This window comes from Coregonus lavaretus (assembly GCF_964263955.1).
Source record: "Coregonus lavaretus genome assembly, chromosome: 21".
NCBI lineage: Eukaryota > Metazoa > Chordata > Actinopteri > Salmoniformes > Salmonidae > Coregonus > Coregonus lavaretus.
Window position 1 is genome coordinate 39,123,975 of NC_140008.1, and position 22,985 is coordinate 39,146,959.

At 41.7% G+C, this 22,985-nt stretch overlaps 1 protein-coding gene across 1 annotated transcript in view; it reads right to left on the bottom strand.

Annotated features, from left to right (window-relative positions):
- Positions 1–22,985, bottom strand: part of LOC311149013 (rho GTPase-activating protein SYDE2-like) — a 95,569-nt gene that overhangs the window by 13,929 nt on the left and 58,655 nt on the right. Inside the window, exons 5-6 of the mRNA XM_084186084.1 lie at positions 10,996–11,177; positions 10,489–10,720 (exon numbers count right to left, since the gene is read on the bottom strand). Coding sequence (XP_084042210.1) covers positions 10,489–10,720; positions 10,996–11,177 — 414 coding nt within the window. The remainder of the gene's footprint in view (positions 1–10,488; positions 10,721–10,995; positions 11,178–22,985) is intronic.

The window sequence follows — 22,985 nt, forward strand, 5'->3', positions numbered from 1 at the left end:
AAGTATTTGATACATCAGAAAAGCAGAACCTAATATTTGGTACAGAAACCTTTGTTTGCAATTACAGAGATCATACGTTTCCTGTAGGTCTTGACCAGGTTTGCACACACTGCAGCAGGGATTTTGGCCCACTCCTCCATACAAACCTTCTACAGATCCTTCAGGTTTCGGTGCAGTCGCTGGGCAATACGGACTTTCAGCTCCCTCCAAATATTTTATATTGGGTTCAGGTCTGGAGACTGGCTAGGCCACTCCAGGACCTTGAGATGCTTCTTACGGAGCCACTCTTTAGTTGCCCTGGCTGTGTGTTTCGGGTCGTTGTCATGCTGGAAGACCCAGCCACGGCCCATCTTCAATGCTCTTACTGAGGGAAGGAGGTTGTTGGCCAAGATCTCGCGATACATGGCCCCATCCATCCTCCCCTCAATACGGTGCAGTCGTCCTGTCCCCTTTGCAGAAAAGCATCCCAGAAGAATGATGTTTCCACCTCCATGCTTCACTGTTGGGATGGTGTTCTTGGGGTTGTACTCATCCTTCTTCTACCTCCAAACACGGCGAGTGGAGATTAGACCAAAAAGCTCTATTTTTGTCTCATCAGACCACATGACCTTCTCCCATTCCTCCTCTGGATCATCCAGATGGTCATTGGCAAACTTCAGACGGGCCTGGACATGCGCTGGCTTGAGCAGGGGGACCTTGCATGCACTGCAGGATTTTAATCCATGACGGCGTAGTGTGTTACTAATGGTTTTCTTTGAGACTGTGGTCCCAGCTCTCTTCAGGTCATTGACCAGATCCTGCCGTGTAGTTCTGGGCTGATCCCTCACCTTCCTCATGATCATTGATGCCCCACGAGGTGAGTTCTTGCATGGAGCCCCAGACCGAGGGTGATTGACCGTCATCTTGAACTTCTTCCATTTTCTAATAATTGCGCCAACAGTTGTTGCCTTCTCACCAAGCTGCTTGCCTATTGTCCTGTAGCCCATCCCAGCCTTGTGCAGGTCTACAATTGTATCCCTGATGTCCTTACACAGCTCTCTGGTCTTGGCTATTGTGGAGAGGTTGGAGTCTGTTTGATTGAGTGTGTGGACAGGTGTCTTTTATACTGGTAACGAGTTCAAACAGGTGCAGTTAATACAGGTAATGAGTGGAGAACAGGAGGGCTTCTTAAAGAAAAACTAACAGGTCTGTGAGAGCCGGAATTCTTACTGGTTGGTAGGTGATCAAATACTTATGTCATGCAATAAAATGCAAATTAATTACTTAAAAATCATACAATTTGATTTTCTGGATTTTTGTTTTAGATTCCGTCTCTCACAGTTGAAGTGTACCTATGATAAAAAATTATGCTTTGTAAGTAGGAAAACCTGCAAAATCGGCAGTGTATCAAATACTTGTTCTCCCCACTGTATGTATACCGTAGCTAAGAATGTCATACTAAGTGTATGTTGTGTAGTAAGCTGTTAGTAGCCCATATGCCTCACCCTAATAATTTGGTCCCTTTTCCCCCTCTTAATTTCAACTACTGTTCTGACTTGGTGGTGCACATGTAGCCTATAGGCTGTTTTAGAGAAATGTAATAATCAAATATTGTAAGAGCTTTCATTGTCTGCTTATATGCCCTGTTTATTTATCCTATGGTTTTGACTTGGTGTACAGGGAGAACACTGTAAGAACGGCCCATGTTCTGAATTCTGTCACTGTACATTTCAAAAGTGCTGAACAAATAGTTATATTGACTACGTCCATCCTAGCTCGCTCATTAATATCTTAATCGAAATTACGGATTGCCTCTTATCTGCTTACCCTTATGCCATAGTTTGTACATGTCAATTGTCAATGGAAACCACATTTGTTTAAGCAAGTCAGCCATATCAGCTATGCTTTTTTTTAAGGCAGTAAATGAGGCTGAATAAACTGTTTCGCTGCCAGACAAGGCTCCGCTGATAGCCAGGTGTAGCAGTGGTAAGGTGTTGGGACTGCTGTTGGGACTCTGCTGTTGAGACAGCTTTATGTAGGCCCTAACAGTTTGAGGGCAACGTTTGTCACCGTTATAGTGCAAATAATGTATTGTTTAGTGTTGTGTTGTGTAGTGGCTTTGCTTGCATGCATAAAACCTATTTATTTTTTGGTTTGCCCCACCAAGATTGACATGCTAAAATCGCCACTGCACTCACATACAGTACATTAACACTCTCCTCCCCGAAACAAAACACAACACGTACAGAGGCCAAGCCAAGCATTCTCTCACTCATACACTCCCAGACACACACTCTAGGCCTATGCAACAATGCAGTTGGTAGAGCATGGCGCTTGCAACGCCAGGGTTGTGGGTTCGTTTCCCACGGGGGGCCAGTATGAAAATGTATGCACTCACTAACTGTAAGTCGCTCTGGATAAGAGCGTCTGCTAAATGACTAAAATGTAAATGTAAAATGAAGGTGTGGACCTTGTGAAGAAGCTGAAAATATCCTATAATGGTTTTGAAATGTTAGGGTGAAACTGGGAGAGCTATGGGCTAAGGTTAGGACTGGAATGTCCTTAATTATAGACTGGCCACATTACACACTGAGCTGAGGAAGTGGACATAAAGTTATGATAATAAATGAACATTTTACCCAGCATGCTCTACTTCAGGTTGATCTTTTTGAATTATTTTTTATATCTGTGTTTTTGCATGTACATTGAGTGATTGGTTGATTCATATTATGTTACACAAAGATAAATAACATACATTTTCCTATACTGATCCAATCATTCGTTAGATTTTTTGCACCCCTTACTGAAATGGTTGTTCCAGTTTAAATGGCTTAGATAGCATCCGCACACTGTTCCTAACCCTTGCAGTCATTATGAAGGCAGGTTGCGGGTGAATAAAAATTCCAACTGTTGGATATTCAAACTCTGGCTGGATTCCAACAGGAATTACACATCACTTTGCAAGCCAGCATAATGTGACTTGCAAGTTTCCAGAAATCCCAGTTGGAAGATTAAAATCTGGGAATTTGGGGAAAGTTACTGGAATTTTGCAACCCTACTAGCGGACCTGACAAGGCATGTAAACCATGAGTTTCAGGCCAATGTATTAGGGTAATGCTAGGCCTCAAAATAAGGCCTTATGAGATATGTAATGTATCATCATAAAGAGTTTAATTATAATTATAATATTAGCCTAGGAACTCACTTGGTGAAGGCCACAGGACAAAAAAATGTACGAATTCAAGAACCACGTCTATGTCACTAACAAATACATTCATGGGGGGTAATTAACTCGAAAACGGCAAGGCACACTGTGAAATTATATTGGCGGCATGGCTTTCAATTAGTTATTTTTGGCCACCCGTGAGTAAAAGTGTTCTCTCAGGTACAAAATTATCTGAGTTGGTTTCCTTGGACTGAATATCTAACTAGCACTAACATGTTTACAATCTTTCAATAAGGATATTTTCCATGTACAGAATTTGTTTCATGTAAGATTTTGTATATGGAGCACTGAAAGTATTCCTACCCCTTGACTTATTCGACATTTTGTTGTCTTACAGGCTGAATTCAAAATGGATTCAATATATTTTTTTCTCTCACCAATCTACACACAATACCCCATATTGACAAAGTGAAAAGTTGTTTTTTGAAAATGTTGCACATTTATTGAGAAATATCTAATTGACATAAGTATAGCCACCACTATGCTTGAAAATATGGAGAGTGGTACTCAGTAATGTGTTGTATTAGATTTGCCCCAAACTTAACACTGTATTCATGACAAAAGGTTAATTGCTTTGCCACCTTTTTTGCAGTTTTACTTTAGTGCCTTGTTGCAAACAGAACGTTGTGGAATATTTTTATTCTGTACAGGCTTCCTTCTTTTCACTCTGTTTGCACTCCGTAAATACAATGTTGTTGATCCATCCTTAGTTTTCTCCTATCACAGCCATTAAACTCTGTAACTGTTTTAAAGTAATTTTTTTACCCATCTACCAAGGTGCCCTTCTTTGTGAGGCATTGGAAAACCTCCCTGGTCTTTGTGGTTGAATCTGTGTTTGAAATTCTCTGCACAACTGAGGGACCTTACAGATAACCATATGTGTGGGGTACAGAGATGAGGTAGTCATTCAAAAATCATGTTAACCTCTTAAGGATCAGACCCTTATTTTCAATTTCCGCCTAAAATGACCCACCCAAATCTAACTGCCTGTAGCTCAGGACCTGATGCAAGGATATGCATATTCTTGATACTATTTGAAAGGAAACACTTTGACGTTTGTGGAGATGTTAAATTAATGTAGGAGAACATAACACAATAGATCTGGTAAAAGATAAAACAAACAAAAAAACATACGTTTTCTATTTTTATTTTTGTTGCATTGTCTTTGACATGAAAAAGAAAAGCCATACATTCAGATAGGAAGCTGTGGGTAATTTAGATGTTGTCTACAAGAGGGCAACAGTGTATATGCAAAGTTTCAGACTGATACCTTCAAGAATGAAGGAGCAACATAACATTTAGTATGAAGTCACCCAGGTGTCCCTCACGAGTTTGCCCGAATATACCCAAGTGGCCTCCAAGTGGCCGAATTGGTAAATTGATACATTTTCAAGTACATAAATATAGAGAAAATACATAAATGCTATGGTAATAAACAATACAAGTTTACACACTCCCAGGAATGTCATACATGATGGATCATTATGGTCCATCATGTATGTACATAAAAGGTACTAACAGGAGATGCGATGAGAATGCTGATCCAATGCCTCACAACACAGACGTTAACTATTTAAGATAAGGGCCAAGTTAACAGCCAACGCTGATCTAATGTCATAAGTGAACACACCACAAACCACACACAAAGTGAAAAAATAAGTAATTCAAATAATATTTACACAATGTTTACAATTACAGTATTTAAAACACCCTCAGTCCTCTACACAAGATTGTTCTGCTGTAAAGCAGAGGGTAACAGAAAAAGTAGTGCAGGTGATGGGAGATTTCTTGTGAAGACCCCTGGGGGACTTCATACTAAATGCTATGTAGCTCCCTCATTCATACACCTTCTGGAACCGCGGGGACTGTGAAGCAACACAAACATAGACACAGACACATGCATACACACACACGATAACATACTTACTATACACACGCATACCTATGGATTTTGTACTGTAGATATGTGGTAGTGGTGGAGTAGGGGCCTGAGGGCACACAGTGTGAAGACCCAGAGTTACCTCTGCTGAAGAGGATAAGTTCATTAGAGTTACCAGCTTCAGAAATTGCAGCCCAAATAAATGCTTCACAGAGTTCAAGTAACAGACACATCTCTGTGTGAATCAGGCCTTGATGGTCGAATTGCTGCAAATAAACCACTACTAAAGGACACCAATAAGAAGAAGAGACCTGCTTGGGCCAAGAAACACAAGCAATGGACATTAGACGGGTGGAAATGTGTCCTTTGGTCTGGACTCCAAATTTGAGATTTTTGGTTCAAACCACCGTGTCTTGTGAGACGCGGTTTGGGTTAAAGAATGATCTGCGCATGTGTAGTTCCCACTGTAAAGCATGGAGTAGGAGGTGTTACGGTGTGGGGGTGCTTTGCTGGTGACACTGTCTGTGATTTATTTAGAATTCAAGGCACAATTAACCAGCATAGCTACCACAGCATTCTGCAGCGATACGCCATCCCATCTGGTTTGGGCTTAGTGGGACTATCATTTGATTTTCAACAGGACAATGACCCAACACACCTCCAGGCTGTGTAAGGGCTATTTTACCAAGAAGGAGAGTGATGGAGTGCTGCATCAGATGACCTGGCCTCCACAATCCCCTGACCTGAACCAAATTGAGATGGTTTGGGATGAGTCGGACCGCAGATTGAAGGAAAAGCAGCCAACAAGTGCTCAGCATATGTGGGAACTCCTTCAAGGCTGTTGGAAAAGCATTCCAGGTGAAGCTGGTTGAGAGAATGGCAAGAGTGTGCAAAGCTGTCATCAAGGCAAAGGGTGGCTATTTGAAAAATCTCAAATATAAAATATATTTTGATTTGTTTAACACTTTTTTGGTTACTACATGATTCCATATGTGTTTTTTCATATTTTCGCTGTCTTCACTATTATTCTACAATGTAAACATTTTTTTAAATAAATAAAAACCCTTGAATGAGTAGGTGTGTCCAAACTTTTGACTGGTACTGTATATATAGACCCACAATGTATAGCCAAAATGTATTTTATGTTGACTTTGACATGCTGTGGCTGTGGTTTTTGAGTGCCTTGTTTGCTATTCATACACATATTTCATTAGTGATTATATATATATATATATATACAGTATCTAAACCCCTCAACCCCAGTACACCCCTCACATTTTTGTAAATATTTGTGTATATCTTTTCATGTGACAACACTGAAGAAATGACACTTTGCTACAATGTAAAGTAGTGAGTGTACAGCTTGTTTAACAGTGTAAATGTGCTGTCCCCTCAAAATAATTCAACACACAGCCATTAATGTCTAAACCGCTGGCAACAAAAGTGAGTACACCCCTAAGTGAAAATGTCCAAATTGGGCCCAATTAGCCATTTTCCCTCCCCGGTGTCATGTGACTCATTAGTGTTACAAGGTCTCAGTTGTGAATGGGGAGCAGGTGTGTTAAATGTGGTGTCATCGCTCTCACACTCCCTCATACTGGTCACTGGAAGTTCAACATGGCACCTCATGGCAAAGAACTCTCTGAGGATCTGAAAAAAAGAATTGTTGCTCTACATAAAGATGGCCTGGGCTATAAGAAGATTGCCAAGACCCTGAAACTGAGCTGCAGCACGGTGGCCAAGACCATACAGCGGTTTAACAGGACAGGTTACACTCAGAACAGGCCTCGCCATGCTTGACCAAAGAAGTTGAGTGCACGTGCTCAGCGTCATATCCAGAGGTTGTCTTTGGGAAATAGACATATGAGTGCTGCCAGCATTGCTGCAGAGGTTGAAGGGGTAGGGGGTCAGCCTGTCAGTGCTCAGACCATACGCCGCACACTGCATCAAATTGGTCTGCATGGCTGTCGTCCCAGAAGGAAGCCTCTTCTAAAGATGATGCACAAGAATGCCCGCAAACCGTTTGCTGAAGACAAGCAGACTAAGGACATGGATTACTGGAACTTATTTGGTTCAGATGGTGTCAAGCGTGTGTGGCGGCAACCAGGTGAGGAGTACAAAGACAAGTGTGTCTTGCCTACAGTCAAGCATGGTGGTGGGAGTGTCATGGTCTGGGGCTGCATGAGTGGTGCCGGCACTGGGGAGCTACAGTTCATTGAGGGAAGCATGAATGCCAACATGTACTGTGACATACTGATGCATAGCATGATCCCCTCCCTTCGGAGACTGGGCCGCAGGGCAGTATTCCAACATGATAACGACCCCAAACACACCTCCAAGACGACCACTGCCTTGCTAAAGAAGCTGAGGGTAAAGGTGATGGACTGGCCAAGCATGTCTCCAGACCTAAACCCTATTGAGCATCTGTGAGGCATCCTCAAACGGAAGGTGGAGGAGTGCAAGGTCTCTAACATCCACCAGCTCCATGATGTCGTCATGGAGGAATGGAAGAGGACTCCAGTGGCAACCTGTGAAGCTCTGGTGAACTCCTTGCCCAAGAGGGTTAAGGCAGTGCTGGAAAATGATGGTGGCCACACAAAATATTGACACTTTGGGCCCAATTTGGACATTTTCACTTAGGGGTGTACTCACTTTTGTTGCCAGCGGTTTAGACATGAATGGCTGTGTGTTGTGTTATTTTGAGGGGACAGCAAATGTACACTGTTATACAAGCTGTACACTCACTACTTTACATTGTAGCAAAGTGTCATTTCTTCAGTGTTGTCACATGAAAAGATATACTCAAATATTTACAAAAATGTGAGGGGTGTACTCACTTTTGTGAGATACTGTATATATATATATATATATATATATATATATATATATATATATATATATATATATATGTATATATGTAAGTTTTTTCAAAGATTTTTTTTTAAAAATCACTCAAATGAATAATATGCAACCATTAAAAAAACGAAGTCCTCATCTACTGGTTCTGTGACACTTTCCCGGTCGATTTCTGCTATAATCCCGTCCAAATCTGTATACCTGGACTTTGATTTAGCTTTTCCAGTACTAGTAGCCATATTGTACTTGCAGAAAACTTTTACTAAATCGAGCTGTGCGTAACGCGATGCGCCACTTCCTTTAGATTCCCAATGGACACTAAACCGTGTTGCGCGCATGCTGAATACACAGGCTTTTCCTCAGTCAGACAAAGGACCATTTCATACTCCTGTAAAGCCCAGATCATTGGCTATCTAGCTAGCTATGTTTCAAAACAATAGGTGGTCATTGGACCAAGATACAGTCAATCAAGTGAACACCGCCTGTCTCATCGGCGCGTAATGTTGTCGTTTCTTTGTGGCTAAAATTGTTTCTGTATCGGATATACCTAATGCAGAATGATGAAGGAAAGGCTGGTTACCTTCTGGAGTGTCTGAGGAATAAATAGGAATCTAAGTTGACTAGCTGAAACAAGGTTTAGTTTTCGATATTCACAGATGTCTTTCTTTGCAAGTTGAACGAGTGGGAATACAACATCGATCGTGCATACAACATGGATGGTGTTAGGATATAAAAATGGATTTTATCAAACAAAACTACGCTATATTTTATCTCTGGGACCCTCAGGATGACAAATCAGAGCAAGATTACTGAATGTAAGTAAATTCTTTTACCTTCAGAGGTGAATGTATCAAACCAGTTGTCGTGATAAAAGTGTTTTGTTGTTGTGCACTATTCTCAAACAATAGCATGTTTTTTTTTGTTGCTGTAATAGATACTGTAAATTGGACACTGCAGTTAGATTAACAATAATTAAAGATTTCTGCCCATATAAGACATGTATATGTCCCTGAAAATGTGCTTTTGTTTACAACGTCATTGTAGTCACATTATCCGTATTGAGCAACAACTGTCCCGATTTCGGGACACCCATCCAGTAGAGGTTAAACACTATTATTGCACACAGAGTGAGTCTGTGACTTGTTAAGCACATTTTTTTTAGGCTTGCCATAACAAAGGGGTTGAATACTTATTGACTCAAGACATTTCAGCTTTTCATTTTTTATTAATTGTTAAAAATTTAGAAAAATATAATTTCACTTTAACATGATGGGGTATTGTGTGTAAGTCAGTGACAAAAAAAGTCAAGGGGTGTAAATACTTTCTGAAGGCACTGTATATACAACACTATGAAGTTAAATGGAGTTGGTTAGAGAGAATGTTCGTGATCTGAGGGGATCAGACAGTTACTGTATAGTCTTCCCCATCCTCCTTAGAGGCAGCACATCCATCTGCACAGGATTTGACATCCAAACCCCCTAGCAACCCTACACTCATACGCATCTCTCTTTCATATCCCTCTATCCCAGCTATACTCAACAGTGCATATCTGTCTCTCATATCACCGTCCACACAAAGAAGACAGCTGCTGAGAGAAGACAGCTGCTGAGAGCAGAACAGTTGGACAGGGAGACAAATTACCAACCATAGAGCAACAGTTGGTCCAGGATGTCTTCGGCAGCATCCCAAATGGCATCCTATTCCCTTTTACAGTGCACTTCTTTTGACCAGGTCCCATAGGGCTCTGAACAAAAGTAGTGCACTATATAAGGAATAGTGTGCCATTTTAGACGCATACTTTCTCTGGACAGTGATTTATATAAAAGCGTCCCTGCCCACTGAGATTGGTTTACAGTAAGGCTTTGGCCCTCCCGTCATGATGAAGCACTTTGTGGTGCATTTCATCTATGATGACTGAAGAGATGTGACGAATGGCTATCTGCTGTGTGTGTGTGTGTGTGTGTGTTTGTGTGTGTGTGTGTATGAGTGTGTGTATGTATATGTGTGTGTGTGTGTGTGTGTGCGCGCCAGCCGTGTGTGTGTGTATGAGTGTGTATGTGTGTGTGTGTGTGTGTGTGTGTGTGTGTGTGCGCGCCAGCCAGCCAGCCAAGCCAAACCACCAGAGACCAAAGCGCCAACCCAGTCTTTTAAAGTAATGTTTGGAACAGAACTACAGCACAGCGCTGGGAACAATTTGCCCTTCTAAGAAATGGCTTGTCTGATTTTGGGTGAGCACTTAAGTTTGTTATTACTTGTTTATTAAGTTGTTGGTTCAGTAATTAAGAATGCCCATGTACTGTAAACACACTACTCAATGGCCTGAACTAAAAGCCTGATACATTCACTGCAGGAGTAATGAGCCAGTAATTAAGATAGTAATTTAGTAAATATAAAAGGCCTCTAGATCCAGAGGTACTGCATGGTACTACACTGGTTTAGAATGTATATCTGACCAAGATGGCTGCCATTATCACCACATTCTAGAGTTATGAAGGTTAATGTCATAGGCCACTCTAGTATTGTAGTGTATCTCTATGGTGGAGGTTACCTGGCCATAGCTGCAGCAGGTAGTGCAGCACTTCGATATGCTTCTTGAAGTGCAGGGCGCTGGCCAGCTCCTCCGAGTCGATGAAGACCCGGTTGCTATGACAGCTGGCCTCCTGGCGTTGGCTGAGCAGCACGGGGCCGAAGCACACCGCCAGGTTCTGACACGTCATCTTGTTGACCTCGTGGTGTGACGCCACCAACTTCAGATGGTCCAGCAGCCTCCGCAGGGTCAACTGGGGTCACAGAGACAGAGAGCATGCTGTGTAAGGGCGGACTTTGTTATTTCCCACAGCTACTGTTATTTCCTAACATCAAGAGGGTTAGAAACTGTACTGTGAATGCTGCACAGTACTAATGAACATTACTGAAGGAACTTGGTGAATGTAGAGAACCAAGAGCACTGTGAACCCAAAGAGGCATCTGCAAAAGCACTTTGTGACAAACGCTGATGTAAAAAGGGATTTATGAATCAACTTGATTGATCGATTGAAGAGGAACTGTCCCTTACCCTCTCCACCTCTGGCAGGTTCTCCAGGAGACTGACGGTGTGTTCTGTGTCTGCCGGGTCGTTCTCACATCCTCCTGCTCCAATACGCAGAGGCCTCTTAGCCATGGAGTCTAACACAGCCTCGTACAGGTGCTTAGTGATGAGGGGGTAGGGCAACTCACGCAGGTAGTCCTTCAGAACACCTGGAGAAAGAGAGAGGAGAGAGAGGAAGAGGAAGAGAAGGGAAGAGAGAGGGAAGAAGTGAGAAAGTGAGAAAGAGAAAGAGAGGGAGTGAGAGGGAGGAGATGGCGAGAGAAGAAGTAGGGGAAGGGAGAGAGAGAGAGAGAGAGAGAGAGAGAGAGAGAGAGAGAGAGAGAGAGAGAGAGAGAGAGAGAGAGAGAGAGAGAGAGAGAGAGAGAGCATGAGAAACCCTTCACTGAGTTAACAGAAAAATAATCTCTGTTAATAACAACTCTGATAATGATGATGACAGCTACCATATGTTACTTAAGAGGACAGCAAAGATTTTCAGCAGAAAGGAGACAATGAACAACACCACTGTCTGTTTGTGCTCTCTGAACCTGATGAACTGGGCTTCATACGATTTTCCCACGGCTCAATGGAGTGAAATACCTCTTATGTACTACTTCACAAGACAGCTTAAATATCTGACTAATCCCTAACAATATTATCTTTATGAAGAGTCGTTATTCAGAGAATCTAAGTGTTTTCTTCTCCTCTTCTTTTATACAGCAGGCAAGACCTGGCACACACTCTGCTGGCTGCCAAGGCTTTTAGGACTCATTGTTGTGGTGGGCTCTGTTCTGATTAAAATCGGGCGTGACGTGGCAGCCTCAAAATGTCAGAGAAGCTGGTGAGGCGAAGAGGGTGGGGGACTCGGTTCTGTGATGGCGCGGGCGTTCACACCTGTAACTCCAGCCACATTCAGCCTTCACCAGGCTCAGACAAAAGAGACGTACAAACATGAAACCCACACTGTCTATCTACACTAAGCCCCCGAGAAATTATTGCTTTGCCTTTTCTTTTCATGAAGGGGGAGGGCAAAAAATAACAGACAAATACAGAAATAAAGAAAGAAGAAAAAACTATTGACAGCATGTCAATTCTTAGAGGATTATTTTTTTAAAAAAATTCTGTGCCTAACTACCCAGCTAGCACATTTGGTTCATTGGAAGTTGTGGGAACGTATGTTTTTTAAAACGTTCTGGGAACGTATAATTTTTGGGTTTACGTTCTGAGAACAAACGTTCTGGGAACGTTCTTCTACCCCCAAGACATAAGACTGCTAAATATTTAGTAAAAACATTTTGGGGGAAAAAACTTTCTGAGAGCGTTCTTCTACTCCCTAGCCATAAAACTGCTAAATAGTTAAACAGATAACCAAATAGCTACCCGGACTATCTGCATTGACCCTTTTTACACTAACTTTTTTTTACTCATCACATATTCTGCTGCTACTGTTTATTATCTGTCACTTTATTCATAGTTATATGTACATATCTAACTCAATTACCTCGTACCTCTGCACATCGACTCAGTACTGGTACCCCGTATATAGCCAAGTTATCTTTACTCATTGTATATTTATTATTACTTTTATTATTACGTGTTTTCCGTTTTATTATTTCTCTATTTTCTTTTTCTCTGCATTGTTGGAAAGGGCCCGTAAGTAAGCATTTCACTGTTAGTCTACACCTGTTGTTCACAACGCATTTGACGAATACAATTTGATTTGAAGTGAACATTTCGCTTGTTCTGGGAACGTTTATTTTTAGGTTGCAGGGAGGTTCTGATAAAGTTTTACTCTGGATCCTTGAAAGTTTTCCTGGGAGGAAAACGCTCTGAGAATGACAATTATAGGTTTTTGAATAACTTCCTTAAAACTTTCATAATAACACTGCTAGCTTATTTGGGGTTAACTTTTTTGAACTTCAAGCACAGATAGGACACATGGAAATTAATTTCCTTAGGCATTAATCATGCAAACACATAATTTTTTTTATTGTGACACGACATCAGTGAGATTCAAACCTATAATATTTTGTTCTCTATCCATGGAATTAGTCCAGTGCGTCACCAGGATGGAAATAGCATGCCATTTATTTAATGCATAAAAAGCTGTTAATTTTAGTCTATTCAAACCAACCCCATTTCAAAGGAAACAAGCACTCATTAAGATCAGGTGTGGCCAATTACTGGGCGCAGCCAACACACCTGTACACACTTAACAAGATAGACGATAGAGAGAGTTTTGTTGATGTTGAGAATGCAATGTACAGTGGGGAAAAAAAGTATTTAGTCAGCCACCAATTGTGCAAGTTCTCCCACTTAAAAAGACGAGAGAGGCCTGTAATTTTCATCATAGGTACACGTCAACTATGACAGACATATTAAGAAAAAATTTCCAGAAAATCACATTGTAGGATTTTTAATGAATTTATTTGCAAATTATGGTGGAAAATAAGTATTTGGTCAATAACAAAAGTTTCTCAATACTTTGTTATATACCCGTTGTTGGCAATGACACAGGTCAAACGTTTTCTGTAAGTCTTCACAGGGTTTTCACACACTGTTGCTGGTATTTTGGCCCATTCCTCCATGCAGATCTCCTCTAGAGCAGTGATGTTTTGGGGCTGTCGCTGGGCAACACAGACTTTCAACTCCCTCCAAAGATTTTCTATGGGGTTGAGATCTGGAGACTGGCTAGGCCACTCCAGGACCTTGAAATGCTTCTTACGAAGCCACTCCTTCGTTGCCCGGGCGGTGTGTTTGGGATCATTGTCATGCTGAAAGACCCAGCCACATTTAATCTTCAATGCCCTTGCTGATGGAAGGAGGTTTTCACTCAAAATCTCACGATACATGGCCCCATTCATTCTTTCCTTTACACGGATCAGTCGTCCTGGTCCCTTTGCAGAAAAACAGCCCCAAAGCATGATGTTTCCACCCCCATGCTTCACAGTAGGTATGGTGTTCTTTGGATTCAACTCAGCATTCTTTGTCCTCCAAACACAACGAGTTGAGTTTTTACCAAAAAGTTTAATCTGACCATATGACATTCTCCCAATCCTCTTCTGGATCATCCAAATGCACTCTAGCAAACTTCAGATGGGCCTGGACATGTACTGGCTTAAGCAGGGGGACACGTCTGGCACTGCAGGATTTGGGTCCCTGGTGGCGTAGTGTGTTACTGATGGTAGGCTTTGTTACTTTGGTCCCAGCTCTCTGCAGGTCATTCACTAGGTCCCCCGTGTGGTTCTGGGATTTTTGCTCACCGTTCTTGTGATCATTTTGACCCCACGGGGTGAGATCTTGCGTGGAGCCCCAGATCGAGGGAGATTATCAGTGGTCTTGTATGTCTTCCATTTCCTAATAATTGCTCCCACAGTTGATTTCTTCAAACCAAGCTGCTTACCTATTGCAGATTCAGTCTTCCCAGCCTGGTGCAGGTCTACACTTTTGTTTCTGGTGTCCTTTGACAGCTCTTTGGTCTTGGCCATAGTGGAGTTTGGAGTGTGACTGTTTGAGGTTGTGGACAGGTGTCTTTTATACTGATAACAAGTTCAAACAGGTGCCATTAATACAGGTAACGAGTGGAGGACAGAGGAGCCTCTTAAAGAAGAAGTTACAGGTCTGTGAGAGCCAGAAATCTTGCTTGTTTGTAGGTGACCAAATACTTATTTTCCACCATAATTTGCAAATAAATTCATAAAAAATCCTACAATGTGATTTTCTGGATTTTTTTTTCTCAATTTGTCTGTCATAGTTGACGTGTACCTATGATGAAAATTACAGGCCTCTCTCATCTTTTTAAGTGGGAGAACTTGCACAATTGGTGGCTGACTAAATACTTTTTTTCCCCACTGTATATGTTTTTAAATAACATTATTAGAACATTCTCTGAACGTTACTAAAGTTTTCTTGTGGTTTTTATGGAACGTTTTCTTCACGTTCTGAGAACGGAATGTATGTTTTAAAATAATGTTATTTTTACCCCTTTTTCTCCCTAACTGGAAGTTACAGTCTTGTCCCATCGCTGCAACTCCCATACGGACTCGGGAGAGGCGAAGGTCGAGAGCCATGCATCCTCTGAAACATGACCACTCTGGAGGCTAAAATAAAACATTTAAAACATTCTCTGAATGTTACTAAAGTTTTCTTGTGGTTTTTATGGAACGTTTTCTTAATGTTCTCAGAACAATTTGAGAACATGTCTTTAAATAGAACTATGAGCAAACCTGTCGGAAACTTATGCTGAAGTACTGAAATTCCCACAGAACGTTGTTTCTTAACGTTCTGAACTATTTGAGAACATTCCCAATGTCAAACCAGTCGGACAAAGTTCCTAGAACATTACCAAAATTGAAATGAACTTTTAGGAAACGTTCTGTTAAAGTAATGAAATACCAAGAAATAAAATGTTTTTGTAAAATGTGTTAATGTGCTGAGAATGTTCCAAAGCCAAGCAACTATACTGCACCATTCCCAGAAAGTTGTGGGAAGGTTGTATGCAAAATAACCATAGGACAAACATGCTCTCACCAAGCTCTAAGAAATGGTTCTCAAAACGTTATGTGCTAGCTGGGTGGCTATCGGTTTTCAGAGCAGAGCTTTGAGCTGTGCAGTCAGTGGGTCCTCAGAGACTTGGACTGTTTCAGTCAGTAAGTACTACAGGTCCAGTGCCATACAAAGACAACTTCAGTTCAGACACACGTACGTGACTAGATTGACAATATCATCCAGATTAAGACATCTAAATAGAGCTGCCTAATCCATTAAGCATGGATATAACCCACACTTAATTAGGTTTTGGTTGTTTTCATAACAGTTCTCCAGAGTGCAATAATGATAAATTAGGTAGGTGCTTATATTTGTCCTATTTTACACATGTACAAGTGTGTATATACGCATGTGTGAATAGTACATTTATTTTTTTGCATATCTCAACTCCCCCTGAGACACTCTCAGAGAGTGGGGACACAGCCAGGGTCAGCCATTATCAACTGCGACCCTGGAGCAATTAGAGTTAAGTGCCATGCTCAAGGGCACATAGACAGATTTTTTAACAGGTATTTGAACTAGCGACCTTTCGGTTACTGGCCCAACGCTCTAACCGCTAGGCTACCTTCTGCCTATGCTGTTGCCCTTGCTAAACTACTATTACTACACAGGTATTCATGTTCCCTCAGCCCTATGTTCCAACAGCCCTATGTTCCCTCAGCCCTATGTTCCCTCAGGCCTATGTTCCCTCAGGCCTATGTTCCAACAGCCCTATGTTCCCTCAGGCCTATGTTCCAACAGCCCTATGTTCCCTCAGCCCTATGTTCCCTCAGGCCTATGTTCCAACAGCCCTATGTTCCCTCAACCATATGTTCCCTCAATTCTATGTTCTCTAAGCCCTATGTTCCCTCAGTACCCACTGAACCAATTGTAATTAAAATTGGCACAAATGCTTATTGTTATTAGATAGAAAATACTGATTATTTCAGCATCTATGTGAATATGTAAGGGTATGGGACTTACTGAATATGTCCAATCACTATGACCTTGAACCTTTGTCAATATTATAGCAGCCCAAATTGCATTTTCTGAGATAAAAAAGTATTTTTATAATGATTGGATCTAATATATACAATGATATGGCCTAGGACCCCCTGAAATATTTAATAATTGGTGACATTTGACCGGAAGTTGAAAAATGTCTCGTTCCCTCAATCGAGTTGCCCTGGTTTAGAAGTTAGAACTGAGGGAACATAGGGCTTGATTGGACATATTCAGTAAGTCCCATACCCTTACATATTCACATACAGTGCATTCGGAAAGAATTCAGACCACTTCCCTTTTTCCAAATTTTGTTATGTTACAGCCTTTATCTAAAATTCTCATCAATCTACACACAATACCCCATAATGACAAAGCGAAAACAGGTTTTTTAGAAATGTTAAACAGTTGACAGTGCACGTCAGAGCAAAAACCAAGCCATGAGGTCGAAGGAAAGCTCCGAGACAGGATCTGTGTCGAGGAACAGATCTGGAGAAGGGCACCAAAAAAATTATGCAATATTGAAGGTCCCCAAGGACACAGTGGCCTCCATCATTCTTAAATGTAAGAAGATTGGAACCATCAAGACTCTTCATAGATGCTGAAATAATCTGCATTTTCTATTTTATAACAATAAGCATTTGTGCCATAGAAAAATGGTTCAGTGGGTACTGAGGGAACATAGGGTTGAGGGAATATAGGGTTGAGGGAACATAGGGTTGAGGTAACATAGGGCTGAGGGAACATAGGGCTGAGGGAACATGGGACTGAGGGAACATGGGGCTGAGGGTACATAAGGCTGAGGGAACATAGGGCTGATGGAACTGAGGGAATATACAGTAGGGCTGAGGGAACATAGGGCTGTGGGAACTGAGGGAACATGGGGCTGATGGAACATAGGGTTGAAAGAACATTGGAAGAGTTTAATGTAAATGGTCACCAATATATTATTTGTAACATTCTACATTACAACTCACCGTCTAGTAGTCTCATAGTGACAATGTTGCCTAACAGATTTAGAGGAGCAATGAGAGCATGAATCAATGTTCACTTTTTAATCCTGTCCAATCCCGTTGTCCACTTAAGGAAGAGAGAGTCATTAACTTAATGCTGTCCCGTCTATTTCAGACTGCCTGGCATAATCTCCATCCCTGCTACCTGCTAATCCAGCCAGAAACAGGAAACAAAGAGCTGATTGACCATTAGCTGGGAATCTGGGATTAGGCTGCTTTTTAGTGGTGGAATAACCTGGATTTCCTCCCCAGAGATGGACTAATAAAGTGCTGTTCTACTCTATTCTCCTTCCAGTGCATGTAGTCTGGCAGGAACACAGTAGGTGGACTCCTGTTGACATAGTGATGTACAATGCATAAGGAAAGTATTTAGACCCCTTGACTTATTCCACATTTTGTTACGTTACAGCCTTATTCAAAAATTGATTAAATAAATAAAACATCCTCATCAATCTACACACAATAACCCATAATGACAAAGTCAAAACAGGTTTATAGAAATTTCAACAAATGTATTAAAAATTAAAAACAGAAATACCTCATTTACATAAGTATTCAGACCCATTGCTATGAGACTCAAAATTGAGCTCAAGTATATCCTTGAGATGATCATCCTCGAGATGTTTCTACAACTTCATTGGAGTCCACCTGTGGTAAATTAAATTGATTGGACATGATTTGGAAAGGCACACACCTGTTTATATAAGGTCCCACAGTTGACAGTACATGTCAGAGCAAAAACCAAGCCATGTGGTCGGAGGAATTGTCCTTAGAGCTCCGAGACAGGATTGTGTCGAGGCACAGATCTGGGGAAGGGTACCAAAAAAATGTCTGCAACATTGAAGGTCCCCAAGAACACAGTGGCCTCCATCATTCTTAAATGGAAGAAGTTTGGAACCACCAAGACTCTTCCTAGAGCTGGCTGCCCGGACTAACTGAGCAATCGGAGAGAAGAGCCTTGGTCAGGGAGGTGATCCAAGAACCCGATGGTCACTCTGACAAAGCTCCAGAGTTCCTCTGTGGAGATGGGAGAACCTTCCAGAAGGACAACCATCTCTGCAGCTCTCCACCAATCAGGCCTTTATGGTAGAGTGGCCAGATGGAAGCTGCTCCTCAGTAAAAGGCACATGACAGCCCGCTTGAAGTTTGCCAAAAGGAACCTAAAGGACACTCAGACCATGAGAAACAAGACTCTCTGGTCTGATGAAACCAAGATTGAACTCTTTAGCCTAAATGCCAAGCGTCACGTCTGGAGGAAACCTGGCACCATCCCTACGGTGAAGAATGGTGGTGGCAGCATCATGCTGTGGGAATGTTTTTCAGCAGCAGGGACTGGGAGACTAGTAAGGATCAAGGGAAAGATGAAGGGAGCAAAGTACAGAGAGATCCTTGATGAAAACCTGCTCCAGAGCGCTCAGGGCCTTAGACTGGGGCAAAGGTTCACCTTCCAACAGGACAACGACCGTAAGCACACAGCCAAGACAACGCAGGAATGGCTTCGGGACAAGTCTCTGAATTTCCTTGAGTGGCCCAGCCAGAGACCGGACTTGAACCCGATCGAACATCTCCGTAGAGACCTGAAAATAGCTGTGCAGCGATGCTCGCCATCCAACCTGACAGAGCTTGAGAGGATCTGCAGAGAAGAGTATGAGAAACTCCACAAATACAGGTGTGCCAAGCTTGTAACATCATACCCAAGAAGATTCGATGCTGTAATCGCTGCCAAAGGTGCTTCAACAAAGTACTAAGTAAAGTGTCTGAATACTTATGTAAATGTAATATTTCAGAATTGTATTATTTATAAATGTGCACAAATTTATAAAAACCTGTTTTTCCTTTGTCATTATGGGGTATTGTGTGTAGATTGATGAGGGAAAAAAACAATTTAATCAATTTTAGAATAAGGCTGTAACGTAACAAAATGTGGAAAAAGTCAAGGGGTCTGAATACTTTCCGAATGCACTGTAGATTCAGTTTACTGTTGAAAAGTCCAAGATGACTCTCTGGCGGAGTTGTGATTTATTCAGCAGAGACCAGCAGAGACATCGAACTTAAACACACTGGCAAGAGCAATAGTACACAGTTACAGTATAGAGATATAAGAATATCAACAACAACTACACTAGGTGTGAATTTACTAAACTAATCTGAAGAAAATATGTATAGTAGGGGCCTACTCTATGTTAAAGATTTATACATAACCTTAGTGTACAAAACATTAAGAACATCTGCTTATTCCATGACATAGACTGACCACGTTAATCCAGGTGAAAGCTATGATCACTTACTGATGTCACTTGTTAAATCCACTTCAATCAGTGTAGAATAATTTTTAAACCTTGAGACAATTGAGACATGGATTGTCTATGTGTGCCATTCAGAGGGTGAATGGGCAACGTTTTTTATTTAAGTGCCTTTGAATGGGGTATGGTGGTAGGTGCCATGCACACTGGTTTGTGTCAAGAACTGCAATGCTGCTGGGTTTTTCACGCTCAACAGTTTTCTGTGTGTATCAAAAATGGTCCACCACCCAAAGGACATCCAGCCAAGTTGACACAACTGTGGGAAGCATTGGAGTCAACATGGGCCAGCATCCCTGTGGAACGCTTTCGACACCTTGTAGTGTCCATGCCCGACGAATTGAGGCTGTTCACTCAGTGTATTTTCTTTTGAGTCTTTGCTGTGTCAAAAATGATATCCTTCCCATTTCGCTCCTTTACTGTGTCATAGACCTCATGGTGCGTGACCGTTTCTTCCCCTTCCGCTGAGCCTAACCCAGGTCTGTTTGCACATTATGAGTCTGAACTGAGCCCCCTCCATAACTGTCCTCAAGACCCAACATGCCTCAACACAGCAGTACAGACGAGAGAGTCTGCTGTCTGTGCATTCCAACACCACACAGCCGTGGTGGTATCGCAGAAAAAAATACTGCAAAACTACATCTGCTGTGTCAAGCAATCAGGGAAGGCAGACTTCTCTCTCTAGAGGGTCTATTCGCATTGATGAGAAATAAGGAGAATTTTGAGAGATTTCCGAGAGGTATCGATTCTCGAGAGACATTGCTGTAATGTAAACTTGCGTTTAGTAAAAAGCTACCTCCGGAGGTCGCGCACGACACTCACCCGACAGTTGCCCCACTCTAAGCAGGGCAGTGTAAACAGAAATGTCTCGTTGAGCCCAACATTCATACAGTAAAAATAATAATAGTAGAGCAATGTTTTTGAAACAGCTGAAATGTATAGACATTATATTTGAAACTTGTTTTATTGAGTTTTCACCTGCAATTGTCGCCGTGGCTTTAAAGGTCTTGAACAGTCAAAATCATGTTTTTCATGAAATTGGAAGGCTTTTGGCAGAAACCAGATCAAAGTAAGACATTGAAAATGACTGTTGCTTCTACATTGATAAAGTTTGATCATAAAATGAATGGTCCACTCCCCCATGTCAAACACTTGGATTCAGGAGACAGGATGAAGGCAGGATTATTAAGTGTGTTTTGATGGAACGGTCCCCAACCCTATATCCTAGACACCCACCTGAGCGACCCATACACCAAAGAGAAGTCCCCATCTGTTTTATGGCCCTGCTGTAAGTTCCCTATACGCAGCCAAAACAGAAAGATAAATGCGGTCAGAGACCTACTAGAGCAGCACCGCCCCCTCAAGATTCTCAGCCTGCCTGGCAGGGTTGGTCCTACAAAGCCAGAGCCCCCTGATGGGATAGGATAATATACAAGGAAATTCTCAAAGCTGCTAATGAGAACCTTGATGACCTTGTACCTAGCCGGTGGAGATTCCAGTGGGGTACCCCCAACTAGGTAGTAGCAGTGCTGGCAACACTGGCTGCAGTAACCCATGGGGAGGGAGTCACACTCAGACAATCAGAGAGGGGGCATATTATTGTGGCCCTGGTGGCACAAAAATAATCAAAGGTCTGACTGCACGGAGATGCTTGGGAAAATGGTTACAACGGGGGACCAGAGTGTTTGTGTTTCAGGGGAAAAGGGTGGATCTGATCTCCATCACCTAGGACTTGACATAGGTTAATCAAATCTCACATTGTTGTCAATTTTTGCTCAATCTTGCATGCTTTCTCAAACAGCTGTAACTGTATATGCATTCGTAAATCAGGTCCTTTCTTGAGTTGGCCTCTGGGATGTAACAACCGTTGAGCATCTGATCTTATGGTTGATTGTGGAGGAAAGGGGTTGAGTGTGTTAGAGTATGTGCGTGTGTATGTATCCCACATCTGTTGCAAGGGGGTAAGGATGTTAGGGAGAATATATGATGAACCACAATAATTGTTTACTAAAATAATAATTGCTTGACAAAAATGTAATGTAATGCAATGGCAATCCGGGTTATAGGTAACAATCCTTCGCATGAACTACCAACATTATTACGCATATTAATTGATAATGATGGAAATTAAGACATGCAAGATATTTCAATAGATATATATTTTCAATAGCTATATATACAGTCATGGCCAAAATTGTTGGCACCCCTGAAATTTTTCCAGAAAATGAAGTATTTCTCACAGAAAAGTATTGAAATTACACATGTTTTGCTATGCACATGTTTATTTCCTTTGTGTGTATTGGAATAACACAAAAAAAAACAGGAAAAAAGCAAATTTGACATAATTTCACACAAAACTAAAAAAATGGGCCGGACAAAGTTATTGGCACCCTTTCAAAATTGTGGATAAATAAGTTTGTTCCAAGCATGTGATGCTCCTTTAAACTCACCTGGGGCAAGTAACAGGTGTGGGCAATCTAAAAATCACACCTGAAAGCAGATAAAAAGGAGAGAAGTTGACTCAGTCTTTGCATTGTGTTTCTGTGTGTGCCACACTAAGCATGGAGAACAGAAAGAGGAAAAGAGAACTGTCTGAGGACTTGAGAACCAAAATTGTGGAAAAATATCAACAATCTCAAGGTTACAAGTCCATCTCCAGAGATCTAGATGTTCCTTTGTCCACAGTGCGCAACATGATCAAGAAGTTTGCAACCCATGGCACTGTAGCTAATCTCCCTGGACGTGGACGGAAGAGAAAAATTGATGAAAGGTTGCAACGCAGGATAGTCCGGATGGTGGATAAGCAGCCCCAAACAAGTTCCAAAGAAATTCAAGCTGTCCTGCAGGCTCAGGGTGCATCAGTGTCAGCGCGAACTATACGTCGAAATTTGAATGAAATGAAACGCTATGGCAGGAGACCCAGGAGGACCCCACTGCTGACACAGAGACATAAAAAAGCAAGACTACAGTTTGCCAAAATGTACATGAGTAAGCCAAATTCCTTCTGGGAGAACGTCTTATGGACAGATGAGACCAAGATAGAGCTTTTTGGTAAAGCACATCGTTCTACTGTTTACCGAAAATGTAATGAAGCCTTCAAAGAAAAGAACACAGTACCTACAGTCAAATATGGTGG